We start from the raw sequence: 15,491 nt of genomic DNA, 5'->3' as shown, positions 1-15,491 counted from the left end.
CGCCCGACTGGATTCGTCTGAAAGAAGAAAGTCATATACACCTAGGATGCCTTGAGGGTGAGTAATTCTTGGGCTAATTTTATTTTTTGGGTGAACTAACCCTTTAAGGACCAATTCTCACTATTAACAAGCATGCATATTAGTAGTATACTGGCTGTTTATTAGTACTTATAAAGCACACATTAATGCCTTATTCTGCAAGACCATATTTTAGATCCCTTAATCCTACCCCATACCTAAACTTGACAACTACCTTACTAATTATTAATAAGCAGCAAATTAGGAGTTTATTGAGGCAAAAGTCATAGTTAATAGTTAGTTAATAGTGAGAATTGGACATTAAAATAAAGTGTGATCAACTTTTATCATAATTTCTATTATTAAAAATCTCTTTTAAGGATAGCGGTAAAGATGGGTAAAACTTTTAAAATGACGATTAATCAGTTTTTGGGGGCTGCACTGTGTTGAGTCTTTTACTGACATCTAATGGTTCTAGTTCTAAATGTGCCTGACAAGATTTTTTGTTATATGAACTATTGTTACGCTGAATGACATTTTAGTGGGTGATTTCTGTAAATCATGGTAAAAATGTATGATAGTCATTATTTTTTGCTCAGAAAAAAATAAACATTACACATTCTGATGTACAGGAAAGAAACAAAATGTTGTGTGTTTTGAAACTTGAGATGGCAAGTGCTTTGAGCCGTAAATGTTTGAGCTGAGTCAGATCACGAGGCAGAAGAAATTGAAACAACGCAACCGCAACGATTGCAAGAGTCTGTTTCAGTGTGATAAAATGTTTCCACTGCTGTGCTCTGTGTGTTGTAGTCCCAGAGGAGAACATTGCCACTATGAAACACGGCGCTGTGGTGGTGAAGGGTGAGATGAAGTCTGCTCTTCTGGATGGAGACACGCAGAACTATGATCTGGACCATGGCTTCTCAAGACACCCCATAGAAGAAGAGGGACGGGCCGCTGGCATCCAGGTCCGCTTGGGTCAATCCTCCATCATCAACCACATACGTCTACTGCTGTGGGACAAGGACAGCAGGTAATGCAATATTAATGGGTTAGTTCACTCAAAAAAGACAATTCTGTCAACATTAATCACCCTTATGTCTTTTTAAACCCAAAAAGAGATTTTCTATGCTTCTCTTTTTCATATAATTTAAAGGGAATGAGAATAGATGCTGATGAGCTCCAAAAAATTAACCATAAAAGTTGCCTATATGATAGCTTTGGATACAAGGGACAATAACTAATCATCATTATTGTTAAACTTGGCGCAACCTCTTCCTCTGGCTTATTTTGAATATGCAATATACTTTTTGTTATATGTACCATGCACAGCATGTTATTGCTCTCTCTTATCTGCAGGTCATACTCGTACTATATCGAGGTGTCTATGGATGAGCTGGACTGGGTACGTGTGGTGGATCACTCCAAGTCCCTGTGCCGCTCCTGGCAGCATCTCTATTTCCCAGCACGAGTCTGCAGGTAGAACATGTTACACAAAACCAACTGGACGTTTATCTTTCAAAAACATTATTTTGTTGTACTACTTCCTCCTTTGAAAACATCAAGACTCAATTACATTTAAATGAAGACGAGGCAAAAAAGAGCTTTTGCATTCGCAAATCAAATCTTTTTCCAGGTAATTTACTTCTTGCCCAGGGATATAAAAATCCCAAAAGGATGATTTTTGTATGTACATTTGTATGTAGAATATAAAGTAGCTATGCCTGCATTTAATAGGTGTTTTAATAGGTGTAATTTAAATGAGGCACAGAAATTTCACATTGCACTATATACATTAATGTTGAAAAAAGTCTCCCCAGGCTGCTTTTATGTGATCAAATATACAATAAAACAGTAATATAATGAAAAATTATTACAATAACAATTTAAATGTATTTTAAAATGTAAATTATTCCTGTGATGCGCAGCTGAATTTTCAGCATCATGCCACATGATCCTTCAGAAATCATTCTGATATGCTGATTTGAAGCATCAAGAAACATTTCTTATTATTATCAATGTTGCAAACAGTTCTGCTGCTTTTTGAGAAAACTACGATACAATTTTTAATGGATTCTTGAAGTTCAAAACAGCAGCATTTAATTGAAATAAAAACTTTTGTAACAATTTAAAAGCCTTTACTGTCACTTTTGTTCAATTTAATGCATTAATTTAATGCAGAACACAGAAAATAATTGCTGTGTTTTAAGATGTTATATTGCTAACTATTGTCCGTGTTTGTTAACATTTCTCTTTTGCTTTTTTATGCAGGTTTATTCGTGTTGTGGGGACACATAACACTATAAACAAAGTGTTTCACTTGGTGGCTCTGGAGTGCATGTACACACACCAACCTTTCACCTTGGAGAAAGGCCTACTGGGTAATGTAGTTTTCTTAATTTCAGGAAGTTACTCCTACATATCAGCTTGGCTACTGAAACTCATGTCTCCTTGCAGTTCCCACAGAGAACGTGGCAACCGTGCAGGCATGTGCTAGTGTGATAGAGGGTGTGAGTCGCTGCAGAAACGCCCTGCTGAATGGGGACACAAACCACTATGACTGGGACTCGGGATACACCTGCCACCAGCTGGGCTCTGGAGCCATCGTTATTCAGCTCGCTCAGCCGTACATGCTGAGCTCAATGCGGTACGAGAGCTTATGTTCAGGGTTCAGTACAAGTTAAAGGTTTTAATTCTGTCATGATTTACTCACTCTCGTGTCGATGCGGAATGAATTTCTTCGGTGAAACATAAAAAATATTGTTTAGATGATAATAAATTAAATTCACAGACTGTCCAGCTCAAAAAATGACATAAAAGTAGTCCATATGACTTAGACGGTCAAAAGTGCATGGAACCAACTGAAATTGAATCAGTTATTTGCCAAAAACCTGCTCTGCCACAGATCTCCAATCTAATAACAGTGGATTCAAAAGCACTTACAGTGGAAGTAAATGGAAAAAAAAAACAGGGCGAGGTAATAAATTATGCAATACACACTGTTTCAAAAGTGTAGCCAAAAACGTAGCCGCAAGACTTAAACATTATACACGTTAACACAAGAGTAGACAGACACAAGTCTAAAATGACAGTCCTACTGCTAAAATTATGATTTAGACAACATCTAGAAAAGTATGCAAAAGTAAACTAAAATCCCCTTTAAAAACAACTCAAATTCAACTTTAAATCAAAATCAATATCACCATGAATTGTAGAGGCCCAGTGTAATGCTAAATTATTAACATAGCATAGTTAGACTTAACAGGAAAATTGACAGTATTGTAAATGCATAACAGCAAAAGTGTGCTTTGTCGTTTTGGTTTCTAAACATCTCTTGAACTTTCATGGACTTCTGGTGACAGTAATTTAACAACATATTGTGGTGGGTTTGTAATTAAGAATAAGTGGTGGGAGAATAAACAAGATTTATTCTCATTACAGGTTAACCTGTATTTAATGTGGTCTGGCTTGTATTTTTATTTTACGTTGCAGTTTCTAGACATACTGGTTTTTGTACAAATGAATCATTTTCTGTTACTATACCCATGTTTCTGAACCCAAACCATTCCCTCAAGTTGCATTAACCCTCAATATGCCTATTGTCTCAGTCTTTGGTTAAGACATACTGACTCTGTCTTTCTCATGAAATCTGTGTGTTTATAGGTTGCTGTTATGGGACTGTGATGAGAGGAGCTATAGTTATTACGTGGAGCTGTCCACAAACCAGCAACATTGGGTGAGAGTTGTAGACTGCACTAAGGTGGCGTGCAGGTCAGTGAATGTTGTTTTTATCATCTCATTATTTGCTTGCATTATAATTTTTATGTCTTAACGTCACGGTGTTTAAATATAATTGTAAGTTGTTTATTGCATGTAATTCTTAAAGGTCGTGGCAGACTATGACATTTGACAGACAGCCTGCATCCTTTATTCGTATTGTGGGAACTCACAACACAGCTAATGAGGTAAGTGATCTCTGAACACTCTCACAGGACTTTCTGTGACTCTTTCCAGCTTCACGTAAAAAAAAAAAAAAAAAAGTTCACCTAAAAATGAAAATCTGATGAAAATGTACTCACACTCAGACCATCCAAGATGAGCTTGTTTCTTCATGGGAACAGATTTGGAGAAATGTAACATTACATCACGTGCTACAGCATCAATGGATCCTCTGCGGTGAATGGGTGCCGTCGAGTGATGGAATGCTACATTGCTCCAAATCTGTTCGGAGTATTCATTTTTGAGTGAACTATGTCATTAATGCTGTAGCCCTAATGCACTTTTTTTCTCAATGCATTCTCCACTAGGTGTTTCACTGCGTTCACTTTGAGTGCCCCGCACAGGTGGACACGGTTGTTAAAGAAGGAAGTCCTGGACCAGATCAGCCCAAACCAGAATGCAGCTCCCAGAACTCAAATTCACAGAGCCTGATGTCCCAAAAACCCTCCATGTCTCAGCCTATATAAACTGTGGATGGAAGTATGACAAGACACACTTGAGATGCTCATTTTGAAAGATTGTGTTCTCAAAGTTACGTGCTGCTAAAAAAAGAACTCTTTATATTTATAATGAGAAAATACTTGAGCCGATTATAAGATGATGGTGAATATAACAATGACTGTCACATGCACTTATTTTATTATGTTCAGATAACTATAAGAACCATAATAATAAAAGTATTACAGACCTATTTTTTTTTTTGTAATACTGTCTCATTTATTAGACATCGTACACGTGTTTATTATAGAAAAGTACACAAAAATTAAAATTAAAAATTAAAATCACCATGGACTGCATAGGCACAAATATATCCAAAATTATTAACAGCATTGTTAGGCTGAATAGGAAAACTGACATTGTTGTATAACAGCAGAGCATAACAGCAGAATTGTGATTTATATGTCTTTTTTAGTTTAAATGTTTGGTTTCTAAACATCTCTTGAATTTTGATGGTTTAATGCTGCCAATAATTTTAACACAAAACCTATTGAGATTGGCAAGTGAATCTGTATTTAATGTAGTCAAGTCAAGTCACCTTTATTTATATAGCGCTTTTCAATACAGATTGTGTCAAAGGAACTGTACAGGATTAATTAGGAAAATAGTGTGTCAATAATGCAAAGTGACAATAGTAAACACTCACTTTTCAGTTAAAGGCAGTTCATCATTGAATTCAGTGATGTCAACATCCAGCTCAGTTTAAATAGTATCTTTGCAATCAAGTCAACGATATCGCTGGAAATTCAGTGTCCCCAACTAAGCAAGCCAGAGGCGACAGCGGCAAGGAACCAAAACTCCATCGGTGACAGAATGGAGAAAAAACCTTGGGAGAAACCAGGCTCAGTCGGGGGGCCAGTTCTCCTCTGACCAGACGAAACCAGCAGTTCAATTCCAGGCTGCAGCAAAGTCACATTGTGCAGAGGACTCAACTGGCTCCTGTGGTCTTGTCCCGGTGGCCGTCTAGGAGACAAGGTCTTTACTGGGGATCTGTATCTGGGGCTCATCTAGTTGTCCTGGTCTCTGCTGACTTTATGGTGTCACTCACTAGGATGCATTTACTTTGAACAGTTTTGTTCATGTTTTTTATTTTAAATGTTCACTTTAAACTAACTTCTGCCAAATGACAGTTTGCACTAAAAAAATCTAGAGTTTGATTGGACACAGGGCCTTTGACATCAGCAACAAAAGATATGAGCGTTTCTTGTTCCCTTTTTAAAGTTGCCATGTCTTTTATATTTTGTTATCTTAACTTATTATATAAAACGCAATATTATGTAGTTGCATTCTATTGTTTGCATTTAGCATTGTTTAGTTTTTTATTCCTTGCTCTCTGAACCACATTAGTACAGACTTGGGTTGGAATCCACCAAATAAGAATCACTGGTTCTGTTCAGGATGCTCACAAATGAATATCATATGAGTTTTGTTATAATGCCAGCTAGATGTGGAGAGTGTGAACGAGACTCCGTAGTCAAATCACATATTAACATACTTCCCTCGATTTGATAAATACTGAGTTTCAATCAGACACGGAAGGGTGAGTGACACCATAATGCCACCATCATTAAGTAACCAGGAACAGATGCACCCTATCAAACTTCCTTGCCGCAATCAAGAGACTTCCTGAAGGGCTGGAGGAAGATGGAGACAGACAGACAAGGAGTGTGAGGTTGAGTGGGATGCCAGTACCCTGCTGAAAAGCCCGGCGTAACCCTATAAAACCTACTGCATTTGATCTGATATGCAAGTTTCTTAGGCCTCTAAATTATCAACATTATCAAAACTTTTGGCACATGATCTTCTTCATGCATTGTCAACTTTTTACCAAGTAAAAGGCCATTTAGTATAAAATGTCCAGCTTCAGGTTGTGATACATGTGTCTGCTGTAAAATCTTCAGTGTCTGGAGAATAACTTGTATATTGGTAGTAATATTTCAAGATGAATAATTACTGGACTAAAAGAACTGAGGTTTACTTGATTATACATAATTTATTAGAAAATCGTGTTAAAATATCAAATATGATACACCAGGCTTTTGAGCAACGTTCATGTGTTCATCTTTCAATCATCATTGGATTGCATTGCATAACATGTTTAGAAACTACAGAGCTTTGTTCATAAAACTAAGCATTTAAATATAATCTTACTAAGACATTGATATATTTCTATGCATTTTATGTTAATGCTATTAAAATATGAATAATTTACAAACGATCAGACTTTAATCTAAATATCGAAATTTCATAATTATGCTCAGTTTTAGCCTCTGAATAAATTTGAGGTGTTTTACGCAATAAAAGCCTGGCGTATGATGCATGTGTGGCATAATAGGTAAGATGGGCGTGATTTCCCGAATTGAATTGTTAGGGCGGGCATTTTTGCGTCATTGATTGGTACAGTCTATAAAAGCCATTGGCTTATGTATCTGGGCAGGCATCCGCAGTCTCTGCTGAATGTGACCGTGGTTCAGTAAAGGAGAGCGGCTGCGTGTACAGCCTTGTTTGGCGTTTAGCCGCGGCTGCTCTGTTCGGCTGATGAATGTGATCGCATCGGTCCTCCTCCAGAAATCATTTGGGTGGATAATATCCCCGCAGTGGCGTCACCGCTGTCTCGTTCCAGGTCGAACGTCATTGAGTCTGTGTGTGCGTTGAGTCCCGGTCGTGTTGTTGGACCTATGCCAACGGACTTTGTCTTAGTTGTGTACAGGTTTTGTGTCTGAAAGTTTGAGTCTTTATTTTGTGTTTTAGTTTTGTCTGATTTTTCTATTCCTTTTTCAAATTAGTCTATTTTCTGTGTATAAGCTATTTATTTTTGAAGTTGGATTATTTTTTTGCTTTTGTTAATATTGTGAAATCTTGTATTGTTAATTTAGTTACCTTAGTTTTTTTGTTGTGATTTTCATTTAAAGTGTATTATTTGAGATTTGAGTAAGTTGTGATCTGGGACGATTCGTATTAATTGGTGTGAGTTTGTGTGTTTGAGTCTTTTTTTCTTTTAGGAGCTGCTGGCCTTTATTGATCAGGGTCGATGATCTCCTCTTTAGACGGTGGTGGTGGTTCTTCATTGTGTGTTGTGGCCTTTTGCATGCACTGGGGTTTTTATTTTGGTATGTGAGTGTGTTATGTAGATTAGGAGCCCTTTCTGGAAAGTCTTTCCTGTACTTTAGGCCGCAGCTCCATGACATTTTGAATGATTAACGATCGTATAAACCTTTCTAAATTGATGTTTCTATTTTATTGATTTTATGCTACCTTAATAAAAGATTGGTGTTTGATACCTGTGTCTCCACGTTTTGCTTGCCACTGGGTAGGGGACTTGTGCAAAAGTTACGGAGATTCTTTGGGTGAAATTCCCAATCTGGCGTAGTCGGCAGGATTCTACTCTTTGTCTGGTAGCTTCGTAGAGACTCTGGTATTAGTATTTTTAAATTTTTTTTCTCTCTTTTGTTTTTGTTTTCTGTTGTAGGAACGAGACAGTGGTGCATGTTCAATTGTGTTCCCCTTTAATTTTTTTTGTTACAGGTTATTTAACTTGTTTCTTATTATTTGAGGGAAGGATGGAGAATGAATTGCAGGAGTTGCGGGACTTGGTGACTCAATTAAGAGCCGATAATGAAAGGCTGCGACAGGAACAACCGTCGGTAAGTTCCCCTGGTGCTAGTAATGATAGTGCTGCTGCAGCAGTGGCTAGACCTTCATTGGCCAGTACTAGTGCCGCTCAAGTGGATAAGTTTGTTTTTGTGCCTAGGGACCGGAAATGTCCAAAATTTAGTGGAATGTCCAGTATAGGTATCGATGAATGGGTTGATGAAGCGCAGGTTTGTATGCGGGCCCGTTGCTTATCACTGGCTGACCAAGCTTTCTTTCTCTTCGATCATTTAGAAGGGGAAGCTTGTGAGGAAATTAGGCATCGCCCTGATACTGATAGAGGGGATCCGGCTAGGATAATTAAGGCACTTCGTGAATTGTATGGTTGTTCCTTGTCGTATGTAGCTTTGCAAGAAGCTTTTTTCTCCCGGAAGCAGCGTGAAGGGGAGACCCTGTTGGAGTTTTCCCTTTCCTTGATGGGCCTCAAGGAGAAAGTTAAGCAACAGTCGTCTACCGCTATGCCGAACGCTGAAATATTATTGCGTGATCAATTTGTTGAATTTGTTTTGGATCCGGCATTGCGTCGAGAACTTAAGCAATTGGTTCGTCGCCAACCTTTTGTGTACACTTTTGGATGTCCGCAGTGAAGCGATTCGGTGGGAGCGGGAAGGTATGCCAGGGGGTGCGAGGCTTCGAAGTCAGTCACTTCCAGTAACATATGGGCTTCAGTGTGGGGTACAAGGGAAGTCGCAAGCGGATGTTAGTAGCCCAAGGTCTGAACTTGATGAATTAAGGGACATGTTAAAACAACAACAAGAACAGTTAAGCCAACTTGCACAAGGGCTTACCCGGTTACAGGGCTCTCGTTTGCGGAACCCTTCTCCTCGCCGTGGTCCAGTAATATGTAGGCGTTGTCAACAAGTTGGTCATTTTGCTAGGGATTGTGATGGGGAGCGTGTTCCCCCTCGCCTCGGGCCGCCTTCTACGGCTGAATCCACAGCTGGGGGAGGCCAGATTTGTTTTGCGCGGCGGTCGGAAAACTAGTACCCACCGGACTGCAGAGCCACAGTTCGGTTGGGGAGTCTAATGGCTCTACATTGTATCCCGATTCCGCACTTACATTGATTGCGTCATGCCCCCATCTTACTGCCTCTTTCGGTGGAGTTTCGATCCCCTGCTTGATAGACACTGGGTCGATGGTATCAACAATTACAGAGTTTTTTTTTTTTTCCGGTAAGCATTTTGAACAAGGGGTTAAAACATGTCAGTGGTTACAGCTTCGAGCCGCTAATGGGCTCGAGATACCATATATCGGATACGTAGAGCTGGATGTCGAGCTCTGTGGTAAGTTAGTGCAGAAGTGCGGGGTTCTGATGGTCAAGGATCCTCCTGGCGGGCTCAACACCCAAGTTGCAGGTGTGTTGGGAATGAATATTCTCCGGCGCTGTTACCAGGAGCTCTTTGGCCAACATGGCCCTGCATTATTTAGTCTACCTTCAGTGTCAGAAGCTCCGAGAATGATGGTTCAGGCTCTTCAGCATTGTTGTCAAGTTGTTGCTCAGCCTGTTCAGGACCGTGCTGGTAAAGTTCGGGTACGCGGTCGTCGGGCATGTCATATACCCGGTGGCACAATGAAATTTGTGGCTGCAACGTGTTCAAGGCAATTTGCAGACACTACTGTGCTTTTTGAACCTCTTGAGGGTGGGTTGCCTGCTGGGTTGGTTGTAGCTCCCGCATTGATTTGTGTGACTAATGGTACTGCTTATGTACCAGTAGTGAATGTAAGCACCTTAGATGTTGTGTTGTACCCACATAACACCTTGGGCATTTTGAACACCATTCTGGTGGTTAGCTTGCCCACAGAAGTAGTAGAGGTAAAGTCCGCTACAGTTACTGTTAATTCTCAGGCCCCCCCGGTAAGTTCCGTGTTGGATCAGATCAATGTCATGGATTTGTCCATGTTGACCAGTAAGGAAGAAGCTCAGGTTAGAGCATTGTTTCGGAGACACCAGTCGGTGTTCTCTGCTTATGAAGGGGATCTTGGGTGTACCAACCTCATTGCCCATGAGATCCCTCTTTCTGATGATGTTCCAGTTAGGCAGCGCTATAGGCGAATACCTCCTTCAGAATATGAGGTTGTAAAAGCCCATATAAATCAGCTGTTAGAGGCACAGGTGATAAGGGAAAGTTCTAGTCCTTATGCTTCCCCGATAGTCTTGGTTAAGAAAAAGGACGGTGGTCTGCGCATGTGCGTAGACTACCGTCAGTTAAATTCCAAGACACGGAAGGATGCCTTTCCCTTACCGCGCATCGAGGAGTCACTGGACGCTTTGACGGGGGCCCGTTGGTTTTCAACCTTAGATTTAGCCAGCGGATATAATCAGGTCCCGGTGGTGGAGGGTGATAGGCCAAAGACCGCCTTCTGTACCCCATTTGGGCTATTTGAGTATAATCGGATGCCATTTGGGCTCTGCAACGCCCCCAGCACATTTCAACGGCTGATGCAACGGTTGTTTGGTGATCAGCAGAGTCAATCTTTGCTGCTGTACCTCGATGATATCGTGGTGTTTTCTTCATCTGTAGAGCAGCATTTAATGCGGCTGGAGGTTGTATTGAGTAGGCTGGAGCATGAAGGGTTGAAGGCGAGGTTGGAGAAGTTCCTCCTTCAGGAAGGAGGTGAGATATCTAGGGCATGTGATTTCATTGGAGGGGGTGTCAACAGATCCAAGTAAGATCGAGGCGGTGTCTCAGTGGCGTCGTCCAGAAACGCCTAGTGAACTACGTTCGTTTCTGGGTTTTGCAAGCTATTACCGCCGGTTTGTGGAGGGTTTTGCGAAACTGGCAGCACCCCTTCATAGGTTGGTGGCTGAGTTTGCAGATTCAAAATCCAGGAAGCGAGCTTTACCGAGTTTTGCGGCTGCGTGGTCGGAAAAATGCCAACAAAGTTTTGAAGGGTTAAAAGGTAAGCTTACATCCTCACCAGTCCTTACCTATGCAGACTTCTCTCTACCTTTCATTCTGGAAGTGGACGCCAGTCATGCTGGACTGGGAGCAGTCCTTTCCCAGGAGCAGGGAGGCAGGGTGCGGCCTATCGCATACGCCAGCCGCAGTCTTCGGCCCACTGAGCGGAATGTCCAATTACAGCTCCATGAAGTTGGAGTTTTTGGCGCTCAAGTGGGCCATGACTGACAAGTTCAGGGAGTACCTTTTAGGGCAGAGGTGTATTGTCTTTACAGACAATAATCCCCTTAGCCATCTGGCTTCTGCCAAACTTGGTGCTCCTGAACAGCATTGGGCCGCACAACTGGCCTCCTTTGACTTTGAAATTAGGTATAGGTCTGGGAGAAGTAATCGCAATGCGGACGCTCTTTCAAGACTCGATCCAGCAAGGCGTTGTGAGTTGAGCCCAAGGAGGTTTGGTACCAACGTACCACTGGAGGTACAACAAGTTTTGGATGAGCGAGTGGGTCCCCTGTGTACCCAGGAAGTTACCCAAGGAGCCGTTATGGTTTTTCCTAGTTATTCAGCTGATGACATAAGGTCATTACAAAGAGCGGATGTGGTTCTTGAGGAGGTCCTGGGATTTTGGGAGAGAAGGACATTTCCCAGTCGTGAAGAGCGTTGTCTATTCTCTAAGCCAGCTTTAGTCCTGCTCCGTCAGTGGGAGAGGCTGGTTAAGCGGGACGGGGTGGTTTATCGGCGTGTCTGCCGTCCTGATGGGGGAGAAGAGCTCCTACAGGTACTATTACCTGGTGCTCTGCGTAGTGAGGTGTTGACCTTGTTGCATCAGGAGCATGGGCATCAGGGAATTGAGCGTACCACTGAATTGGTAAGGCAGCGTTGTTATTGGCCTGGCATGGCTCTGGAGATAGCCCAGTGGTGTCGGCAGTGCGAGCGATGCCAAGGACGCACAACCACCTGCTCGAAGTTTCATGGGCCATTTGTTAGCGTCCAGGCCTAATGAGGTCCTGGCAATAGGTTTTACAGTTTGAGCAGTCGCGGACCGGTATAGAGATCTAAATACAGTATGGCTGTCCCTACTCGGGATCAGAGGGCGGAGACTGTGGTGGGAGTTCTGGTGACGGAGTGGTTTTATAAGCTGGGGGTGCCTGGTCGAATTCACGCAGACCAGGGCCGAAATTGAGTCCCAGCTTATGCAACAGTTGTGCAATTTGTATAACGTTGAGAGGTTTCGCACTACGCCTTACCACCCGGCTGGTAATGGCCAGTGCGAGCGATTCAACCGTACGCTGCACAACCTTTTGCGTACCCTCCCAGTTTCCAGAAAAAGGGATTGGGTGTCTTGTGTGCCACAAGTACTGTTTTGTTACAATACTACTCCCCACCAGACCACTGGTGAATCTCCTTATTTCTTGATGTTCGGGCAGGAACCCAGACTCCCAGTGGACTTCCTTCTGGGAAGGGTCCAAGATGTGGTACCTGGTACAGTACATGACTGGGTGGTAGAACATCAAACCAGGCTCCAGGTTGCGTTCGAGGGGGCTCGTGAGCGGATAAAGGCGCCTGCAGACCGCCGAAAGGCTAATCACGATCAGCATGTTCGGGACGCTCCGTTGGTTGATGGTCAGATGGTTTATATCCGGGACTGTGGTAAGAGAGGTCGTAATAAAATTCAAGACTTATGGAATTCGGTGGTGCACCGTGTAGTGAAGGCGCCGAGCGAGGGCGGTGCGGTTTACTCTGTTGTACCAGTGCAGAGCCACAACCGCAGTTGGTTGTGCAGGAGGAAGAGCTTGATGAGGCAGATTGGTTACTGGTGGGGTCCAGAGAGCATCAAGCCCCTGTGGCACCTGGTCCTGAAGAGCCAGGTGGTGGGGGAGTACCCTCTGCTGGAGTGGTGGTACTAGAGCATCAGGCTCCTGCTGCCCCACACCCTGGGGAGCCAGGTTGTGTGGAATTCTCCTCTGCTAGGTTGGGGGCACCAATGGGAGGGGCACCTTCAGTGCCCATAGGACTTGACTTAGGAGCGTCCACAGCACCACCCAATAACCATTCAGTTATAACTGTGATTTGGGTGGGAGATTCAGTGAAAAAAATTTTTGTTGCAGGATATGGCAGAGGGAGATTATGTGAAAGACCGTCTGAGGGATCAGCTGCTTGATCTTCAAGAACAGAATGATACACTGATATACTTTCTGGAAGAAGACAAGAAGAGACTTCAGGATAAAGTAGAAGCAATGACACAGGCAGGTGAGATGTAACCACTGATCTATAATAGAGAATTATATATAGATCAATGGATGTAACACTCCTCTTTGTGTTTTTTTTTTTTTTTTTTTTTTTTTTTTTTAGGCCATGGAATTGAAGCCATCGTCGGGGCGACGACACAAAAATCAGGGGTGGATTGTGGCATAATAGGTAAGATGGGTGTGATTTCCCGAATTGAATTGTTAGGGCGGGCATTTTTGCGTCATTGATTGGTACAGTCTATAAAAGCCATTGGCTTATGTATCCGGGCAGGCATCATTTCCCGGATGGGGTTGGGCTTCTGCAGTTTCTGCTGAACGTGACCGTGGGTCAGTAAAGGTGGGTTAAGGCAGCCTTTGGTGTATTTCACGGCTTGTTTTATTCTGGGTTTGGTGTTTTGGTTGGTTTGCGTTAGTATCTGGTCTGTGCTCTCGTTGGTTTTTTTTTTTTTTTTTTTTTTAATTTTACAGTTTTTATTTAAGATTCTGTTTAAATTTATTTAGTGAAATCTAGGTGGGCCATTCCAGGCCCCGGCCACACGCAAAACATTCAATTTTTCAGATTTTTAAAAAATATTGTCTAAAGAGAAATAAAACACAAATGTTTTACCATTAAATTTGTATAACAAATGTTATTTGTAACTTGCATTAAAATCTGATTCGTTCACTTAAAAGATTTGTTCAATTCATTTGCGAATGCGAACAAAACGCTTTAAAGCCGAAGTCAAGATGGACAGGCTGTGTGACATCCTCAAAAACCACGAACAAAATTACACAAGGTGAAGTATAATATAACCCACACACTTAATATACATGTTTACGTGAAGGATAAATCAGGTTTGTGTCGACTTAGTACATTGTGCGGCGAATTACACAACTTCGAAATTCAAGAGACTTTGTTCACACAGCAACAGCAACCGTTTTGAGTGCTAAATTCGGTCATGTTCGTACACGGTTCACGTATGAACGACTGAAAACCATATTTTATAACCACTGACTTAAATCTGAGATCGAATATGTGCTGTGTTTAGTTAACTAAACAGCAGTCGACAACTACTTGCCTCAAGCGCGCGCTTCGCAGATCATTATTTGCTATCGTGTTATTCTCAGCTGATTAATAGCTGTATTGTATGGTCGAAGAGTGAGATAAAACGGGTTAAGCCTAGTTGTCTAATGAAACATTTGCAGGTTTTCAAGGTTTAAAAAAAATCTTAATTCGCCCTTCCACAAATTTAGGCCTCAAAATATCTGAACAGAAATTCTTAAAAAGCAGGTCATATGGTATTTTAAAGTGTCCTAATATTGTGTTGGAGTCCCCTACAACAGGTTTAAATGCATCTAAGGTTAGAAAACATTGTAATTTTCTCAGATTATACATTTAATATTAGAATCATTTTTCAATGATTTCGAAATGATTCGTTGGAAGCAGTTCTGAGCTGTCTGTAAACTGCTCCCTTCCATAAGCCTACTCTGCTCTGATTGGTCAGCTGGCCAAGTCTGTTGTGATTGGTCTTTCTGTAGACAGAGCCGTTGAGAAACACTGGCCGCCACGCGGTCACGTGGTTCATGGAGCTCTCAATAGTTCCGAACAACTCCGCGCTGTCGATATGTTTGAATGGGTTTAAGTAGGATAGACAGCAGTTTCACTATATTTGCAGCAATTTCTAGTGATTAATCCAATTTCTAGTGGGCAATCCAGTGCTCTCCATTGACTTTCTATTGCGGGAAGCTGCCTCCTTTTCATTTCTGACTTATAACAAAAAACAGAGCAATGCCTAAAAGTTGCTATGTGACAAGTTGTACAGTAAACTGGATGGGGTTTGCGCTTAGTTTCAAGTGAACGCTCAAAATACATTATTTTGGTAACACTTTACAATAATTAACTAACACTTTAATATAGGGTTGTGCCGATAGATAGTATCGTGTATCAAGGATAGTCAGAGATATCGACGATAGCAGATGTCTTTGTCGATAGTCAAGACGATATTAGGCTCATTCTCCTATTAATGTATTAATAATAATTATTATTATTATTAGGTGGCCCATTATAATTTGGCTATTATTATCAAATTGCCCTGCTTTTTGCATTCAGCACTGTATTTCACACACACACACACACACACACACACACAACGCGCGCGCAAATGAGGAGCCTGTAGCCGGTGAAGGAGTCTCCAA

General features: G+C 41.7%; 1 protein-coding gene and 1 long non-coding RNA gene across 3 annotated transcripts in view; both read left to right on the top strand.

Annotated features, from left to right (window-relative positions):
* LOC107667966 (BTB/POZ domain-containing protein 9-like) overlaps positions 1–4,700 on the top strand; it is a 10,288-nt gene extending 5,588 nt beyond the window's left edge. For both annotated transcript variants that reach the window (XM_016459700.1, XM_016459699.1), the window contains 7 exons: positions 829–1,051; positions 1,378–1,497; positions 2,290–2,399; positions 2,476–2,665; positions 3,682–3,789; positions 3,905–3,983; positions 4,326–4,700. In XM_016459700.1, coding sequence (XP_016315186.1) covers positions 829–1,051; positions 1,378–1,497; positions 2,290–2,399; positions 2,476–2,665; positions 3,682–3,789; positions 3,905–3,983; positions 4,326–4,484 — 989 coding nt within the window. In that variant the 3' untranslated portion in view covers positions 4,485–4,700. The remainder of the gene's footprint in view (positions 1–828; positions 1,052–1,377; positions 1,498–2,289; positions 2,400–2,475; positions 2,666–3,681; positions 3,790–3,904; positions 3,984–4,325) is intronic.
* A 2,294-nt stretch (positions 4,701–6,994) lies between these two features.
* Positions 6,995–7,793, top strand: LOC107667957 (uncharacterized). Its single transcript, XR_001631836.1, has 2 exons — positions 6,995–7,138; positions 7,518–7,793. It is a non-coding gene; the product is annotated as an uncharacterized LOC107667957 (long non-coding RNA).
* Positions 7,794–15,491: the final 7,698 nt, after the last annotated feature.

Source organism: Sinocyclocheilus anshuiensis, unplaced genomic scaffold, assembly GCF_001515605.1.
Source record: "Sinocyclocheilus anshuiensis isolate Anshui unplaced genomic scaffold, SAMN03320099.WGS_v1.1 scaffold2229, whole genome shotgun sequence".
NCBI lineage: Eukaryota > Metazoa > Chordata > Actinopteri > Cypriniformes > Cyprinidae > Sinocyclocheilus > Sinocyclocheilus anshuiensis.
This window is presented reverse-complemented; position numbering and strand designations above follow the sequence as displayed.